We start from the raw sequence: 18908 nt of genomic DNA on the forward strand, positions 1-18908 counted from the left end.
TTGAACATAAAAAGAATTCATGCTGTGAATATTATTAATTATATTACTTTATTCATTTTTGTTTTAATTTTTCTAAATGTTTGTATACAAAAAAAAATGTCTCAGCAATATTACATAACTTATAACATTTATTATAGCATAATATGTTCTTTGGTTGTATATTACAATACCTTCTCAAAAAATTCTTAATAATATTTTATTTTATTTTTAGTTCAACATCTTGGAATTCACCTAATACGAAACGTAATAACATATAGCTTACCCAAGAATTTAAATAATCACTGATAAATGTAGTGGAGATACTATCTTTCTCATCGTGAAATGTGGATGAAAAGTAACGACGTTCAGTCTTATTGCATGTTTTCAAAACAAGGTATACGTTTTTTGAAAATTTGTGTGTCCTTATATTGTTTTTTAAAAAATTTGTATTAAGGCACGCTAGGAATGTGCAGGATTATTCTTGAAATCTTAATACATCATTTGGTAGGCCCTGAGATATGGCACTCGATACTTTACAATTATAATTTTTGACCAACGGATTACTTTAGACGCTTAAAATACTAAAATATGTATTTTTATTAAAAAGAAGAAAGAAAGAAAGAATGTTAAGTCTCAGGAATCGTAGAAAACTCCATGAGCGTTTATGAACACAAATTTCTTTATCAAAATATACTCGTCAAGATCATTGTCTAAAGAAAAGACGGAACAACGATGTACATTCATTTTAAGTGCACTTTTAAGTCATGTTCTCAGAGATTTTTATATCGTTGGGCATACACCAGCGATAACTTGTCCATAAGCACGTTCAGGACCCAAAGTGACAGGTCTCATGTTGATATGAACATTGGTGATACATCCAACATATTGTGCCTGCGAGGTACTTCCTCGTAATTTTCTTCCAAGCATCGGATGACCACCGATGTAAATCGGATGTTTGGACATAACTCCTGCATAATTTTTACCACCGATTCCTGCTGGAGCTGCTTTATGGTCCACCGATAATAGCACGGCATTCTTCTGTTTCACAGCTATATAAAAAGATACAACAATAATAAAAAAAAATGATTCACGTTTTCTATCAAATATTCATCGTTACATTACCTCGAATATTATGCCAGTTGCCATCGCATAAAGAATTCGGGTTTGTTGGTTCGAAGGAAGTTTCTATCGAACCTTTAGCTGTTTTCACAAGAAATTTAACCGTCCCATTTATCATTTCCAAAACCACATAATCCCGTTTTCCATGGACAGATAACAAATGACCAGAAGCCGAACGTGGCTTAATATCCATTTGAATGTCCACTGTTCTACCAACTGTGAATCTGTCCACTGAAATTTTATCATACAATGAATGGTGTATAAATTTAATTTTGAGAAGAAATGAACAAAGACGACTTACCTGCTTTGAACAGATTGGTACCATTGCCAGGGTAGAAGAACAATCCTGGCTCAACTCGTTTCGAACATGGAATTACACCCACTTTGTTAATGGGTTCACCAACTGGTTGTCCATTCACCATAAAGTTTCCAAGACATCCATTGAAAGTTTTGTCCAAGCCCTGAAATCAAGGTAATAACCATTTTCATTCAAAATCCGTACGATCTTTTATCTTAATAAAAATATATAAAGATCATTTATATTTACAATCATGCTTTGCACTTTGCTGGATATATCTGGGATCACTCCTCCCACATAGAACGGTGGGTTAACATTCATAATGTCCGTTGTTCCTTGAGAATATCCAGTGACAGCGTTGTTCTCGTCAACTATAAGCTCTCCGTAGTTACCTTGTCTTTTGAATATTACAATGTGCCATTCGTTGTCGTTTATCTTCTTGCCGCTGATCAGCAAAGCTGGTCCACTTCCACAGTCAAATGTATAGTGAAGCTTAAAAATGATGTAACAGGAGACACGGTTAAAATACAATATCGGTACATTGTGACAATTGTAAACTTTTCATAAGAAAATTAAACATTTTACCCTTCCGTCGCTAATGTACAAAGCGATCAAATTCTCGTTAGCATGATCTGAAGTATAGAATATTATTCCCTCTTCGGCCATGGTTTTCACGTCAATTTGGAAGTCATAGTCATTCCTGTACCTTCCATTCAGAGACCTATATTCCAACAAGCTGTTCCTCGCAATTCCTGAAAATACGATTTCATTCTTGCATTCAAATTTCAATTTTCCATTGTACAAAATGATTGTTAGGAAACCGTACCGAATCGCCAAGTATTTTCCAAGTCAGGATCTACAGCTGGGTAATAAGGAAGACGACACTGATCAACGTGTATCGGTGCCGGGGTGGTAGGTTTCATGGTCGTTGGTACTTCATCATGATTACCGCGTCCCTCTAAAGCAGGTTCTTCTTTGTCTGGTTCTTCTACCGAATCAATATCGATAATATCTAGTAAAATTGATAGGTCAAAGATTAGATTATTCCATTCTGTTTATAAATGATAGTCGTATCATTATCGACAAGCTATGCTTACTAATCTGGGTGGATCCTTCAACATTATCGTCTGGACTTTCCGTGGGGAGCGGAAGAGGTACGCCATCAGGTTCTGGTTCAACTACAGGTGGCAAAGCTAAACAAAAACAATGAATTTAATCTTAAACCGTTTTTCATTTTCTTTTTATAATTCATAGACTATCAAGCGTAGTCGAAGCATCGATCACTTACAGGATGGATCACCACCCTTACACTTTCCTAAGAAGGCATGGGGTCTCTCTGTTGTGTTTGCGAAATTGATAATCACACCATTGAGCGTCGCATCACCGATGCACCCAACGAAGGGTGTCATCGCTCCCGTTGGAGGAATGCCAAAAGCAGCGGGTAAGCCACCGATGTACAAGCTGCCAGAGGGTATCAGTAAGGTGGGTGGTGCCTCGGTGGTGGTGTAATTCTTCGTGTCATCAATGTCCAGTTTCAACGAGTCTCCCGAATGCGTGGCCGTAATCACATGCCACTCGTTATCGTTGAACTTCATACCGTTGATACCTGTTTTCAACTCTAATCCCTGGCTGTTGAACACTAGGACACCGTCTATCAGCGACAAATAGCTAACCACACCTTTCTCGTGGTCAGTTACGTAGAAGATTAAACCATCATTTGCCAAGGTCTTAAACTTCAAGTTCACCTGAAGAGCGTTTGGTACAGAGATGTTGTGCCACCTTACGTAACCAGATGTATTCTCCTCGAAGAACACCATACTGGCAAACTGTAAACAGAGATTTCTATCTTCATAAATGTAACAAGGATAATCCTCTATAGGAATTTGTAACATTACCCTGACTGGACAGCCGGGAGCGACTCCAAACGCTTGAATGTTGCGGGTCAGATCAACTATAGTGTCCATGATGACCACGTCGTCGATGCAACCTTCGAATCCTTCGTGGGTCACAGGCTGATATGGATGTTTAGCATTCGGTGGGTATCCACCGAAGTAGATGGTATCAGAGGACACCAGAGTCTTGCTGTTTCCTGTGGCTCTGTCATTTACCACGTGTACACCGTCTACCTTGAGCACCCCCTTCTTTTCAAATCTGAGAGCCTCCAGGTTGTGCCAGCTTCCATCGTTGTACACATTTGTGGATCTCAGGCTGATCTCTCCATCCCCGAGGTCATACTGATAGAGCACGTGGCCGTCCCTCATCTCTAAGGAAAGGAACTGCCTGCCTTTGCCCATCAAGTAGATCAATCCATCAGGTGCAAACGTCTTAAAGTTCAATTTGATGCTGAACTTTTTGCTGTCCGGTGATATCTGGAAGCTCCTCTTGCTTAGAATGGCGAATCCATGCTTGTCGAACCTATAGCCAGTGCTTGGCTGGAAATTGATCAGCTTGTCTCTCTCGATGGCTGCCTTCTGATTATTCTCTCCGTCCATAAAGTTCCAGAAGGAGACAGGTGTATCCTCTCCTATCACAAGATCCTCCATTTCACCCTCGAACGAGGATGCTGTGACAGCGTCCTGCATGTTAAAGGACGAAGGATATCCACCAACGAACAGCTTCGAGTGTTCTGGATCCACGTTGAATATGTAGTACGAGCCAGGTAACACGTGTGCCTTCTCGTACATCCGATCCTTGCCCTCGCCGATGTCCTCGCGAACGATCAGCTTAACATTTTTACCCGTTCGATCGACGATTATCTGTCGCCAAACATTGTCGGACACGAGTTTATTATTGATTATCTTTTCAGGTCCGGATCCGAGGTCGATTATCAGCACTGGATACCCGCTTTCGATCAGAAGAGCCATGAAATCGCGTGTCTTTGATCGAGGTAACTTGCCGTTCTCTTCGTTACCAAGGTACAGCAAGAAACCATTCGTCTTGTTCGTTCTAAAGTAGAGGGATACTTTCGTAGACGTAGCCAGCAGAGGTAGATTCTCAGGATTCTTCAGTTCGAGAGTAGTGTTTCTGTAGAAAGTCAGACCAACCTTGAAACGATCAGCCAATTCCCTGGCGTTAGCGATCTTGTTCTTCAACGCCTCGATCTTGCCCTGCAGATCGTTCCCAGTCGTGTCTATGGATTTCTGATTGGTGTTTAAACTGTTCAATAGTTCTGTCATGTTTGGGAAGTATTTGTCGATCATGTCGAGTTGTTTCTTCGCCTGGGATATATCACGGGACGACTCGGATATGTTCTTCGACAGTAGTTTAGCGTTCTTCAGATCTTCTGGTATCTGATCCACGATACCGTACATGTTCACCGACTGTTTGATCTTCTGCTCCACGTCTACCACCTGATTCATAGCATTCTGAGCCACCGTCGACGAAGGTGAGGGAATATTAGAAAGAGCTTTGTCGATGTTGTCCAGTAGTTCCCTGTTGCGCTTGTTCTGGATAGTAATATAAGAAGCATCCGCTTGAGCATCGCTCAACTGATTCTCAGGCGTACCTTGCGTTTTACCCAACATGTTCCTAGCCGATTCCAATAGATAGAAGGATCCGTTTTGCGAGTTCAACACCCTTTGCTCGATACCATCCGACAAAGAGGTAGCATTTTCAGCCGCGTCCATGGCATCGTCTGCTGCTTCGCGAGCAGCCTGGATCGCAGTCTCGATGTTTTTGTAAGCGGAAACCGCTTTCACGGCATCGGTGTTCCTGGTGTCCGTCAACGAGCTGTCCAGGTCCAAGGAACGATTGTACAATCGTTCGGCGTGATCGTGAGCATTCTGAACTGGAACAATTAGATCGACCAACTGCTGATCGTTTTCCATGATGGTTCTTTTTAATATTTCAGTGGAATCGTCTATGGCGTTCGTTTTTAACATCTCTACGTTGCGGTTCGCTTCTTCGAGATACCAACTGGCGTTCCTGTTCAGCCCTTCCCCAGCTATCAGGTCATCATTCGCCTCTGACGTGGCGTTCTTAACGATGTCGAAGTTGCCCGTCTCGGCTGCGATTCTGTTCTCCTTGTTCAACCTGTCCACCTTGCTGGCTAGCTCTTGCGCCTTCCAAGTGATCTCGAGAAGATCGTCCATCTTGCCAGTCACGTTTTTGATCTTGTTACTCAAATTGTCCGCCAAAGCAGACAGATTGCTGACCGGTACGTTGTAGTCGAGCATCTCCGAGACAAGGATGTTGGCTTGGTCCGCCTGATCCGTAGCCCGATCCCTAAAACCGACGAAGGATACTTCTTGGATCTTCCTCAGAATATCCGTGGCTTCTTTCAACGAGCTCTCCAACTTTGCGCCAGTCCCCAGCTCGATGTTCAGGGCTAACGATTCAACCTCAGCGACGGTGGATTTAACAAAGTCTATTTCCCCGATCACATCGTCTTCCAGGAAATTCATATCTTTCAAAGTATTCTCTGCGGCCTCTTTCCATTTCTCACTGTCCTCGGCGGTATAATCGATCCCTCGTTTCTGGTTCGACACCTCAAGCTCCAATCTCTTCACCTCTTGTTGGAGAGGGAGGAAGTTCACTCTGCTAGGGTCGAGGAGCTTCACCTCGGGATACAACTCGTTCACCGTGTCGTTGATGAATTTCAAGCGTTGATTAGTGAAGTAGCTTTCGGCGACTGTGCTGTACTCCCTGAAGACGGGGTCCAACAACTCGGATAGTTCGTCAGTGACGTCCAACAAGTCGCTGGTGCAAGAATCGCAAGCGAAACAACCCTGTCCCGGGATCAGAACGTTCCTGTAAGGACAGTGGTCGCATTTCTCTCCGATAACACCTGGTAAACAGCTGCATTGACCGGTGGTAGTGTTGCAGGACACTCCGACAGAGTATCCTGTGTTACAGCCGCAAGAGGCGCATCCTTCGGGACCGTAGTTCCAATATCCTGGGATACATTGGTCGCATCTGCGTCCCGTGACCCCGGGCTTGCATTTACATTGACCCGTTACCTCGTCGCACTGACTTCTCTCCGAAGCTATTCCGCATTCGCAAGCTTTGCATCCCTCGCAGGTGTCGTAACCATAATGATCGTCCGCGCAGCGGTCGCACGTTTCTCCGACTACGTTCTCGTGACAGAAGCACTGGCCCGAGTGACTGTCGCATTCCTTCATTCCGCATCTTTCACAGGCACAGCTACGGCAATCTTTCCTCTCGATCGCGTCGCCAAAGTAGCCTGGTTTGCAGAGGCTGCATGCCTCCCCGTAAGAGTTGTTCAAACACTGTAGACACTGTCCGGTTATAGAGTCGCAAGCACCAACTTGATTGGTGTCGATGTTACCGGAACACTGGCAAGGTTTGCAGTAGTCCCCGGAGACCTCAGGATTCCCGTAGTAACCAGAAGCGCAGACCTGACAACGGGCACCGTAATAGCCTGTGACACAGTCGCAACTAATCTTATTGCCTTCTTCGTTCACCTCGCAACCGGTCGCAAAGTTGTTGCTGGGTATTGGTAAGGGACAAGCGCAGATCAGACAGTCGGTCGGCGTTCCTCCAGTTGCGTTTCCGTAGTAGCCTTCTTCGCAGAACTCGCAATGGTCCCCGGTGGTACCATCTTTGCATTCCAAGCATATGCCAGTCTCGACGTCGCAATTGTCCGCGTGCCCGTTGCACTCGCAACGAACACAGTACCCTCCGTGAGACCCAGACTGTACCCTGTAATATCCTGGCGCGCATTCCTCGCAGGAAAGTCCCTGATAATTCGGTGGACATTGGCATTGTTCCACGCTGCTGGCTGGAACGTTATACTGGGACGAATAGTATTCCGTGGTTACCTCCAGGCTCGCATGGGACAAGGTCGCGGAGATGCTGGGGTTCCAGTACATGGCTCGAATGTATATTCCACGGAGATCTTCAAGAACCATCATCAGTTGTTCTCTGGTAGCGCTGAGACGATTTTGGGTGAGGAAGTTTACCTCGATCAATTCCACGGACGTCTCAAAGTTGAGGAACGACGGTGGTTGTTCATCGGCGTAATAAAACAGAGTCATGTTGGCACCCTGGAGGATCACGTCGGCTGCGCTGACCGCGTTACCAAACGGTCCAGTACTGTAAAAGACTGAATACCTCAAGGATCCACCGTAGGAGGTCAATTTCTTTCCCAGGTACGTATCCGAAGCTGAGAAGTAGATGATCTGCCCGAAAGTATCGTTGGTAGTGAGTCCAACGACGATGCTGGTCTCGTTATACTCTTGAGGTATCGTCATTAAGTACGTCAGATTTCCACCCTTCTCGCTCGACACGACCAATTCCCAGCCAGTCATATCGGAAACGTGGGTCCTGTAGAGATTCGCTGACACGCACCTGGTGGTCTTCCCAAAACAGAAACACTTGGTGCAACCTTCTTCGTTGCTCTCTTGGATGTTGAACGTACCTTCCTTGCACACGTCGCAGGCTGAGCCCTGAACGTTCGCCTTACAGAAGCACTCGGCTGTGTACTGGTCGCATATCTCACTGGTGGTTCCCCTGGTGTCGCAGTCGCACCTCTCACAGTGAGGGAACTGCGAGTAGCCAGCCTCGCACTTGTCGCACTGCCTTCCGACTACGTTCTCTTTGCATTTGCAGCTACCATTGAAAAGATCGCATTGTAGATCACCGCCGATCACACCTAAAGGAGAGCAGTTGCACTCCTCGCAACCAATGATCGGATGGAACCCGTAGGTACCAGCTTCGCATTGATTGCACCGTTCACCTGTGACCCTGGAGGGACAAATACAAGCGCCAGTTTCTGGTTCGCAGAGAGCTATACTTGGACAGTTGCATGGTTTACAATTCGGGAAACCGTAGAATCCTGTTTTGCAGATTCCGCATCGCCTTCCGATGATGTTGGGCTTGCACGGACACTGTCCACCAAACTTCTCACACTCGAAGCTTATCGTGCCGTCGATGTCGCAGTTGCAGGGCAAAGCGCGATTGTTGTAGCTAGCAGTGATAGAGAAAATCGAGTCGCGACAGAAGCCTTCCTCGGTAATGTTGATGTGGAAGTGATTGTAGCCACACTTCTTGATGAACTCTTTCGTCTGATCGAACTGGATCTTCTTGAGAATCTTCTCGTTGTACTGCTCGGTTGGAACGACCAGAATATAGTCGAGCCAGATGCCTTTACCGGTGCTTTCCTTGAAGGTGATCATAAAGTTCTCGATCAGCTGAAACCTGATGTTACCATCCACCTGTTTCACGACGCTTCGACAGCCACTATTACTGGGACAATGAGGAACGGACATCTTAGCCTCGTAAAACTTGCCGTTCTGCAACAAGACGTCGAGTTCGTATTCCGGGTAATCTGGTTGATAGTACTGCACGATAAAGGTGTAGTCACCAGGTTGCACAACTTTTGCGTGGATATCGACCGTGGTGTTCTTGTCGTCCAAGTAGATGAGCTTACTGGCGTTGTCGTAGATACCATAGGGTCTGTTTTCAGACTGTGGAATCGTGCTGCTGCTTTCGAATTCGATTTTCTTCGCTTCCGCAGCACCGGGGAACTGACCTTTCACGCACTTGCCATCCTTACGAACGCATATGGATTTTGGTTTCACATAATCCAGGGACCATTCGTTATAAGGAATGGCAACGACGGAATCGATGGCGACGTTCGAACTAGGCTCTCCTGTTAGAATCAAGCTGATGTAGTTCGAGGGGAAGTTCATCGCGGCCACTCTACCATAATTATCGGTCACGACCTGTCGGCAAATACTGGTGTACTTGCAAGGATAGAGGGTGGCCTTTCCTTTTCCAACGGTGTTGGCTTCTATAAGTAACGTGGACGTGGAGTTCTCATCTTTCGGCGTGACGTAGAGCACCAGCAAAACGTGTGGAACTGGCTTTGAGATTCTTAGGTCAAAGTGTATTTCTTCTTGTCTATCGTTGATCAAGGGAAGCTCGTCTCTGTTAACCTCGCGCAGGATATCTCTCTCAGTGAAATATTCGGTCAGAGGGATCCTGACGTTGTTTTCATTCAAGAATCCACCGGCTCCGTGAACAGAGTCGAACTTCGTCAAGTTAGGATATCCGTAATGACGACAGAGCCCCTTCGAACCGACCTCGCATGGAATATTTACATCCTGAGTTAAAATAGTCGCTTCGTAATACTCTGATGGAAGTAGCACAAAGTAGTCGAGGAAAAGGCTCTTTTTGGTAGCGATGCTGATGGACCAATGACCGGGGTTCATCACCATGGGGGAAGGAAGATTACCTTGTGGTCCCGCCACGGTTACGAACGATGGTTTAACGGTTGGCTTGAAATTCACTTTGAATTGTTGCTCCACTTCCGATGGATTTTCAGGAGTAATGGTAATCGTACCAAGAATCGGTTCATTGTTAGGGTTCACGTACTTCAAGACCATTCGGTACAAGGATGACTTCTGGATGTATACGTCAAGAATAATTTCGTCCTGAAGAGCAGAAAACACCGCGTATCCCTTCCAACTGTATCCAGGGAAGTGTTCCTCGGTGAAACCGTAACGAACTGGACTGTTGCTGGGTGTTCTGCCGTCTTCTGCCTCGTACTGAAATTGATGGAGGGTAGGGAAATAGTGAGCCTTCAAGGGTTCCTTACAGGTGAGACCGGTGACACGTGGTTGACACTGACATTGGCCTGTTTGCTTGTCACACACCGAGTTTACTGCGCCACCAATGTCACAAGCGCAATCTATCCGTTATAATAAGTATTAGATTATTGCACATTAAATAGCCGATTAATGGTACCTCGTATAAATAAATGACCTACCTGTACAGCCGAAGAAATTTCTTTCTTCTAGATTGTACGTTCCATCTATACACTGGTCGCAACTTCTGCCCATCACTCCTGGTTTACAGATGCACTGACCGTTCTTCGTGTCACACTCTCCGATATTTCCAATAACGCCAGGGATGTTACACTGGCAGTCTTGAAAGCAAATAGAAAACTCGCACAATTGTGAATACACGAATAAAACTATTGTGCCCTTGCAATTCAGATGTCGAGCTTACCTTCGCAACCTTGAGGATTATAAGGCTGCAAATTCCAGAACAATGGCTTACACTGGTTGCATATCCTTCCTTCCACGCGGTCCTTGCACTGACACAGCTCGCCAGCAGGCAAAGAACCACACCCTTGGAAGGTTTCAAGGACTCCAGCTGGGTCACAGTTGCATCCCTCGCAAGTTGGAAAATTGTAGAAACCCTCTTTACACTGGTTACACCTGGCTCCATCGAAATTTTCCCGGCACTGGCACTTACCCTCTGCGTCACAGGAGGCGCCGATAGAGCCATGGCTGTCGCAATTACAGGCTGCAATGTTCACACACCAATTCCATTAATGAATCTTCATCCTAATAATATTGTAGTACATAAAAATCAAACTTATATACCTATACACTCTGGATACATGAAATAGCCAGGACTGCACTGATTACAAGTCCTTCCAGCAAAGTTGGTGAGACAAGTACATTTTCCTGTGGCATCACAGCTAATAGAGGATGATCCAATCGTGCTGCAATTGCATGGTCTGCAATTTGGATACCCGTAATATCCACTGATGCACTGGTCGCATCTGGCACCGCCATATCCTTCTTTACAGAGACAGGCACCATTCGATTTGTTGCAAATGCCAGGTACTGTTCCACGCGTGTCGCAGTTGCAATCTGAAAAAGCAACGTTAATAAATTTTGTCTTCCGGCAAGTACAAGTAAAGCCATTGTAGAGCACTTACATGTACAAAAAGGATAATTGAAGTAACCATGCTCGCAAATATCACAAGTTCGTCCGCCAAAGTTGTTCTTGCACGTACAGTTGCCGGAAACCACGTCACAGATCTCGTCCAGAGAACTCGGCAGATTACATTCGCAAGCTGTCAATTACATTATTCATTGTTACGTCAATAAGTACATTATCCGAGGAAGCAAAGTTCAGTACGTTATGAAAATAATCTTCCTGACACGCTTTCGATTTACATTCACCTTCAAGAACGAATCACGAAGTTTCTCTTATCTTAACTTAACAATTATTATTCATTCTGACAGTCTCATTGACGCCGACAACGAAAAGTTTTGTACATATTGGTAAAAGTATCACTCACGTAAGCACTCGGGGAAGTTATAGTATCCTTCCGCGCAGAGATTACAATAATGGCCGGCGTAATTCGGTTTGCAAGGGCAAGAACCATCGATCGCCTCGCAATAATTTCCATCGGTTCCGTTCAAGTGACACTGACAAGGTACACAGTTTGGATAGCCGTAATACCCAAAGCTGCAACTGTCGCAATCCGGTGCAGTGTACTCCTTACGACACTCGCATTTACCGGTAGCATCCGCGCAGTTTCCGGTCGAGTAGAAGACATCGCACTGACATGCTGTAAAGATACGAATAAAGACTACTTAGTAAAGTTTCGACAATTTTACTAGTTGTCGATAGAAGAATAGCATACGTTGACAAACGTCAGTCGCGTTAAGTGATTTGTCTTGAGGTCTGTAGAACTTGGGTTTGCATCGATTGCAGTTAATTCCTTCCGTGTTGTCCCGGCAATTCTGACATACACCACCACCCTCGTAGTTTCCATGAATATCCAGAGACAAATGTTTCTCGTCCACTTCCGCATCGTACTCGCACTCGTCCGAGTGACCAAAACAGTTGCAAGCTGAACAGGATAATTAAAAAAATAATATCGTAGTCAAATTTTATTGTACAATCGCATGCAAGGATGGTTGCTCTGGGTTAAGGGGAAACTGCCCCTTAACGGATGGCAACCGTTCTTGCCCGCGTGTATACCACGCTTGTAAAGGTGCGCAAGGGGCTTTAACATCATCTTACGTTCACACGTGAACTTTTTAAACGCCGTGGACTGCCGCCACTTCTTCTGTTCGAACCCTTTGCAGCAGGTAGCACACTGAGGGCCACAGGTGTTGTGCTGGCATCTGCAAACGAGTTTTTTCGGCATCTTTGGGTCCAATATGTCGCAGGTATCCGCATGGCCGTTGCACATGCACCTTCCACCAATACTGATGTCTTTGATAGAATAGAAATACTGAAACATGGTTTTTTATTTTACTCAATTACTCGCACATAAGTTAAATATGATCCATGTTAGGGTCCGCTTACTCTTCTAGTCACGGTGGGATCCTCTCGCACCAAGGACATCAGATGTCCAAGCAAGTTTTTCGTCCTCAGGAAACGGAAACGAACGTTCGTAGCTCTGGTCCATTCTTGCAATAGCGTTGAATTGAAATAGTGCTTGGCTGAGGGACGATTATTCAAGATTGAGATCGGTATTTCGCCACCTTCCAACGGCACTATTTGAGAGTACTCTGTAGTACAGATCACGCTGTCGTCTCTGGTGATCGGTTTATAACTATCTACACCGAAGTAAGTTAAACAATCGTTGGCAGTATCGGAGAAATATTGCCAGGGTGACCAGGTCTTCCCATAATCCTTGGATTTCTCGAGCACCCAGAGTCCTGGTCTCGGGGAGTTTGCCATCTTTACGTACACGTACGCCACGTGAAATTCCTGTGGGAATAATTTGATTTATTCAGTACTGTTCTCGTTTCGAATAGAGTAGATGTAAGTTGTTCCTCGGTCCAGAGGGTAGAAGGCAAAAACCAAGAATCGAGGGACACATGTGTTTGGTATGGAGTTTCAGTACATTACGATCGTTCCTTCCACCGAAATTCTCGAACACGTGGTCCAGAATGCAGCAGAGAAAGAGTGAGAGAGAGCTCGTAGCGTAAATGAATCCTTCTCAGAAACTGTTTAGCGAAAAGACAATAACCCCGAAGTTGCAACGAGAATACCCACGGTTTCGTGTCTGTTAACGCTTTACCATCCGGAAGCTTACTAATAGAATTATTAACAAGGATCATTTGAATCTTCTTTCGCTTCAACGTTACTTATTATTGCATAATTTTTTAATTCTATCGAGAGAAAATTATACCGTTCACCCTGTTCCCTAAAAATCATGTTTTCTATTGTCCTCCGGAAGTAACGAGAAGATAATTCTTTCCCGCTTTGCAGGAAAACGCCTACTACGTGATAAAGCAATTTGTTACAGATAAAATACTTAGTTCACAGGCTCATTGTTTCCTGCTGCTGTCAATTCTTTGACCAAAATACTCGATGATGCCGTGGTCTGCAGCATCGTGAAACTTACTTGTCCAAGATTAATCGTCAAATTCACTTCGTTATACTTCATTCCTCTGGAGAGCGGTGGCGATTGCCACCAGGTTTCCATTCCATCGACCGCATACTCCGGTGGATGCCTCTTTTCCGGGTTATCCGCGTCGCAGTAATCGCATACCTGCAAACATCAATGACTTTTTTAATTTTCCAAATCCGAAAGGTCAGAACGCTGAAATTTTTGCAAGAACATAAAGATTTGGATAGTCGAGGCAACTACTCGCTATTAATCCGGTGTCTCTATATTTAGTTTTCTTGAAACACGAGCAATACGTGAACTGACTGAAACGTGAACAGTAGTTACAACATCGTTCGCATTTCAAGATACGAATCGTATAAAAATTCTGTAAATATTGAATATTTCTGTCACTCTATTATCTAATTGATCGTCAGAGTTCAACGTCCTGATCCATGGAAACAAAAAGACTTTACTTCATAATTTACTTCGTCTGAATAGCATTGGATGATTTTTTGTTATTTTAATTAAATTGTTCATTGAAAACTTTTGACGAGAAATCTCGATGAAAATCATAGGAATGAATTAGGGGTATTTTTCAAAGAGCCTTTATGGGACATTGGTGTCAGTCAGTATGGAATTCGAAAAGACAAGATGGTCAAGTGTTATCGAGGGGTCACCCTTATCGTAAGCTTCTTATCGGCCCTCTCAATTCTAGCCTACATGGCATTTACTTTCGCCCGCGTAAAGAGATACACGTAACACTGTACAGCCATTGACCATTCAGGATATCGTTGATTCATGAATCGTCCAATAATATTAATTACACTGCTATCTTCTATTATTTTCGCAAGAGTTTCATTCCAATCGCAACTAGAACGTTACGTTTACAAATAAAAATAATATTTGTGAAACAATTCATATTTAACTTTCATTAGTTAATAGATCACAATTAATATAATATTAAGATAATCGTTTCAAGTGTTCCTATTACCATGAAATCGGTCATCTAATTTATTATTTCCTGTTTGTATAATGAATTCAGCGATACGATACCGAGAAATGCGGGCAATCAGTAGCGATGGTGATAAACCGATTGAAACCGACTACTTCGCAAATTTAATGTTTTTTTCTCTAACGAAGAATTAAGAACATCTAAGAATCGTTAACAAAAGATTCTCAAAGAATTACCTGTTGAAATTCTTTGTTCTTTTTATCGTCCAAAGTCTCTCGCGTCAGTGTCCAGGGGTAATTTTCGAAGAAGAGAAGTTGCGATTATCCTCTCGGATTACTTTAAGCTGTCTCATCTAACGTTACCACCAAAGCAGATCTGCTCTTGTATTCGCAATCAAAGTACCAAATAAAAATAACTTCGTTTGAAGTATCGATACAGTAATTATAGTACATAAACGTGTAAAAGTTAAACAGATGGCACGTACTGATCATTAATGAAAGACATACTTTTACGAATGATTTCATTCACGCCTGAACGTATACACAATTAGTACGATCTTTCCTTATCGCATCTCCAAGAGAGGGAGTACGCGCGTACTAAGTTATTAAAAGCAGCGTTTCAAAAGAAATATTTTTAATGAAACTTTCACCAACATGAACAAATCTGTAATCGTAAAGTTTAGAAATGAATGATACACTTTTCCTATAAAACTACTGTAAAAAGCGGAAAGGAAGTAGTTAAGCAAGCGATTGGCTGTCCGAAGATTGATAAACTCTTGGACTCAAAGGACCAAATATAGATAAAAATTCGTTTCGAGACTGTGACATCAACTGTTTGGAGCTAGTGACCGCGTTCAGAGATAAATATTCAACAATTGTCTCAACGAACAACCAGTGAATCAATGTAAAAAATTTAAATACTTTAACTCTTTCAAGAATAAATATTGATACAAGTATATTGCAGATGATCATTCCGTGTATCAACAAGTGTCGTCAACCCATTACATATTATCTTGATTTGCAAACAAGAAAGATAATGATAGGTGTATAAATGTGCTAAACCACGGTATTCATTAAATTATTATAATTGCATATATTCGCAAAACGGACGGATCGTGATCGTACGTGACAACATCTGCTCTTTCAAAGTAGTGTTAAAATGGTTTTCGAAATGGAAAAAGCACCAGAAACTTGTATACAATGCGAGTAGGTCTTTCATTCACGAACAGAGGTTTCACAGCATCAATGCTATCGGGACCGAAGCGGTACAAAGAAGAAAATCCACCAAAACTCCGAAAGCATCACTGAAAGTTTCTCCGATTTAGCAAAGGAAACGCACACTGGTACGTAAAAATATTCGAGCGACATTTACAGCTAAAATAGACACATATTTCTAGCTTAGAACTAACTAAACTTTTATATATTTTCGTAATTCAGTATAGAATGCTCTCTATGCTATATTAACCCTTCCACTGATTGCGGGGCCGCAGCGGTTCCGATATAATGGATCTAGTAAACCATCTATCCGAAGAAGAATTAATTAATACCTAATTTAGCTGTGTTTAATGTATCGTTCGAATACTTTCGTACAGCCGTGTAGGTATACCGACCTGACCCTGTATCAGATTAATATCCTCATGTTGGTCGGCACTCGCGCCGACGAGCTTGCAGTAGAGTTCTGGACCGGGGGTGTCGACGCCACACGTGGCCGACGCGATGATTTCCTTGCCCTCGGCCAGATTGAAGTACGGTGGCGTCAGGATCTCGTTTCTCGTTTGATGGACCAGCACGCTGGCCAACGAGACGATCAGCAACCACCTCGCCATCCTGACAGTGGACAGATCCTGTCTGCCACTGCCGGCACCTCCTTGCTCTTCTTCTTGCTTTCCTTTATAGCAGCGTGTCCTCACAAAATAAATTACTCTCGGCTGGGATATTCCCTTTTTCTGTCCCTCTCTCGCAGTCTTTCTCTCCGCGGGAGAATGCGGCAAGAGAGAGACGCGAAGATGCTGTGATGGTGCCTGAACGGCTTCTCGGTACAGACTGACAGGCCGGAGGTCACCGAGGACCGGCAGCGACTGTGGTAGAGGGGCAGTGGGGGTGGAGAGTCTCTGGAAGGATGGTCCACACACTTTGAAACCATATGCCATGCCATTCCGTACCCCTACACACACGTCCACAGTACATTCTTCGCGACAGAGCAGACTATTGTCTACTTACGATCCTCGAACGCGTCCACCTCGACCACCGATCTAAGCAGAGAGATTTACTGTAGATTATGGGGGCTAATAATTACAAAGTATTAGCTATAGATCATTTTCAGAGAGAAGCGGCGTTGTTCCATTTCTTGAATTCGTAGGGAAACCTAATACAATTCGAATAAGAGGAATTTTCAGTAAATAGAACTTTTGCTCTTCTTACATCCGTCATTTTATATTTTATATGTTCTACATGTATACATAGGTTTTAAGTAAAAGATCCGTACGGTTAAGGGTTTCTTTTCCACAGCCTCCTGGAGATATCTAGTACAGGAAGGAAAGTGATAAATGATTGAAGGGATATCATAAACGTATTAATTATAGTAGGTTACAACTTACGTTCCAATTTTTCAAAAACATTTTTATTCAACCTTGAGCACGTGTATATATGTATGTACAGTATCTGGTTGATTTGAAATATTTGAAAATAAGTGTATAATTTAATGAGTGAAATATAGTTCATCGCTCATTTGTAAATATCTATAATAGATCGAGAAATTGAACAGCGTATATTCATGACTATGCTAATTACATAGCAGCTGAGTTACTGTAAACTTCTTAGTTTACTTTTACTTTATTCCATCTATAATAAATAGCGGAAAACATGATGCTGGAACTTAAAATCACAGATATGATAAAATTTGCTAATAGTAAAGTATCAGCTGAGTCCACCCATATCGTAAATACCCGCGCTGCAAATGAAAAGATTTTTTTAAATTTAAAGTTAGGTAAAAAGAATATCGATACTCTTTAGTGTTCACTTACTTAAATTAGTAAATGCAGAGATAAACCAAGTAAACGGCGACACCGTGTCTGCGTTTTTGGCACGGTAAATCGCTAACAATTGAACAACTTTGCTCGAGACTGAAATAGGTGTGCACATTGGCTATAAGAAAAATATTCAAAAATTATTGTCAATTCATAAACGATATTTTTAAAGTTTATAAATAATATTATTAATTAATTAATTAACTAACCGCTAAAAATGTAAGAACAACTTTTGGAATAAGTTGCAATGCAAAAGAAATACTTATAGAAAAGTATAATATTGTGACTAGAATTGAGAATTTATTTATTTTGTTTAAGTATTTCAAGACTAGAAAAATTAAAATATATTCTTGCAATAAGATAACAGGATACTCTAGATAAGATAATACTGAATAACCATTTGTATAATTATAGCTAGTCATCACTGTATAGCTGTAAAAAAGAAAATTTTTTACTATATTTATTTATAAACATGTTTCGAAAATTACAAATTTAAAAATAGTATTAAAGTTACCTTGTTAATTCTAGTAAAAGGCCTAAAATTGAAATCTGATCTGCAGATTTGGCAAAAAGTACATTCAAAATTTGTGGAATTTTTAATATAAAACAGAAGCCTATTGTTATAAGGCTTAAAAAATCAATTAAATATTGGAGCGACATTTTCTCTAATTATTTTCGGATATCTGTAATTTGGTATCATGCATTATATTAAGCAATTTTTATTACATAAATTATGCTAACTAATAAACATATATTGGTAATTCGTTCATTTATCATATAATAAAATTTAAATGTTAAAAATAAATTATTAGAAATAGAACAGAACATACTGACTAAATTAAAGTAATTCTATATTAACATTAATCTAAACAAAATTATTATTACCTTTACAAATTATTTTAAGCAATATTAATTTAGAAGTTTCGAATTATCATAAAATTATAATTAAATCATTTTTGTAATGTTTAATTAGTTGATAGAGATTGTTCACCTTTATCGTGACAATTAATTTTCGGCACCACTTGTGTCAGAAACACATTCATACAACCATCTACTGCTACTGACGTATACACGTCAACTTGGTTGTGTGTGTTTTACATCTGCGTATGTAATCTCCCACGAATGTCGGAGACATTGTCGGGAATGTTTAACACTTGCATAATCATATTTGCAGAAAATGCACATAAATAAATGATAAATTAGAACTCATAACTAGCGGTCAAAGAAACGTCGACCTTCTTTAACAGCGCCATCAATACCACATTTATCTGCACTAGTAAATTTTCAAGTAGGCAACATTGCCAGAAGAAATCTCTATCATGTCGCATAGATCTATATACACGAAAATGGTTTGGTGTGTGTATATAAGTATATGCACACATCCAAGCAGCTGATTAGAACTGACACCACACCCTCGATAAAA

General features: G+C 42.2%; 1 protein-coding gene across 3 annotated transcripts; it reads right to left on the reverse strand.

The window, feature by feature from the left end:
• Nucleotides 1-29: 29 nt before the first annotated feature.
• LOC114871097 (laminin subunit alpha) lies at nt 30-18741 on the reverse strand. Of its 3 annotated transcripts, XM_029176568.2 has the most exons (20): nt 17057-17262; nt 16070-16981; nt 13524-13670; nt 12476-12883; nt 12188-12401; nt 11805-12014; nt 11457-11729; nt 11091-11228; nt 10750-11022; nt 10370-10669; nt 10128-10286; nt 3292-10049; nt 2685-3222; nt 2494-2589; nt 2223-2408; nt 1982-2148; nt 1646-1888; nt 1400-1559; nt 1102-1329; nt 30-1028 (listed from the first exon to the last, which is right to left on the reverse strand). In XM_029176568.2, exons 2-20 carry the CDS (start codon nt 16607-16609, stop codon nt 760-762), a joined length of 11307 nt encoding a protein of 3768 aa, XP_029032401.2. In that variant the 5' UTR covers nt 16610-16981; nt 17057-17262; the 3' UTR covers nt 30-759. The 3 variants fall into 3 exon arrangements, 1 of the variants encoding a protein (XP_029032401.2); XR_003788499.2 differs by lacking the exons at nt 30-1028; nt 1102-1329; nt 1400-1559; ... (13 more) ...; nt 12476-12883; nt 13524-13670 and adding exons at nt 17483-17603; nt 17695-17917; nt 18000-18168; nt 18477-18741 and having other exon boundaries at nt 16872-16981; nt 17057-17409; XR_003788498.2 differs by lacking the exons at nt 30-1028; nt 1102-1329; nt 1400-1559; ... (13 more) ...; nt 12476-12883; nt 13524-13670 and adding exons at nt 17483-17603; nt 17695-17917; nt 18000-18168; nt 18371-18741 and having other exon boundaries at nt 16872-16981; nt 17057-17409.
• Nucleotides 18742-18908: the final 167 nt, after the last annotated feature.

Source organism: Osmia bicornis, chromosome 5 (genome assembly GCF_907164935.1).
Source record: "Osmia bicornis bicornis chromosome 5, iOsmBic2.1, whole genome shotgun sequence".
NCBI classification, from domain to species: domain Eukaryota; kingdom Metazoa; phylum Arthropoda; class Insecta; order Hymenoptera; family Megachilidae; genus Osmia; species Osmia bicornis.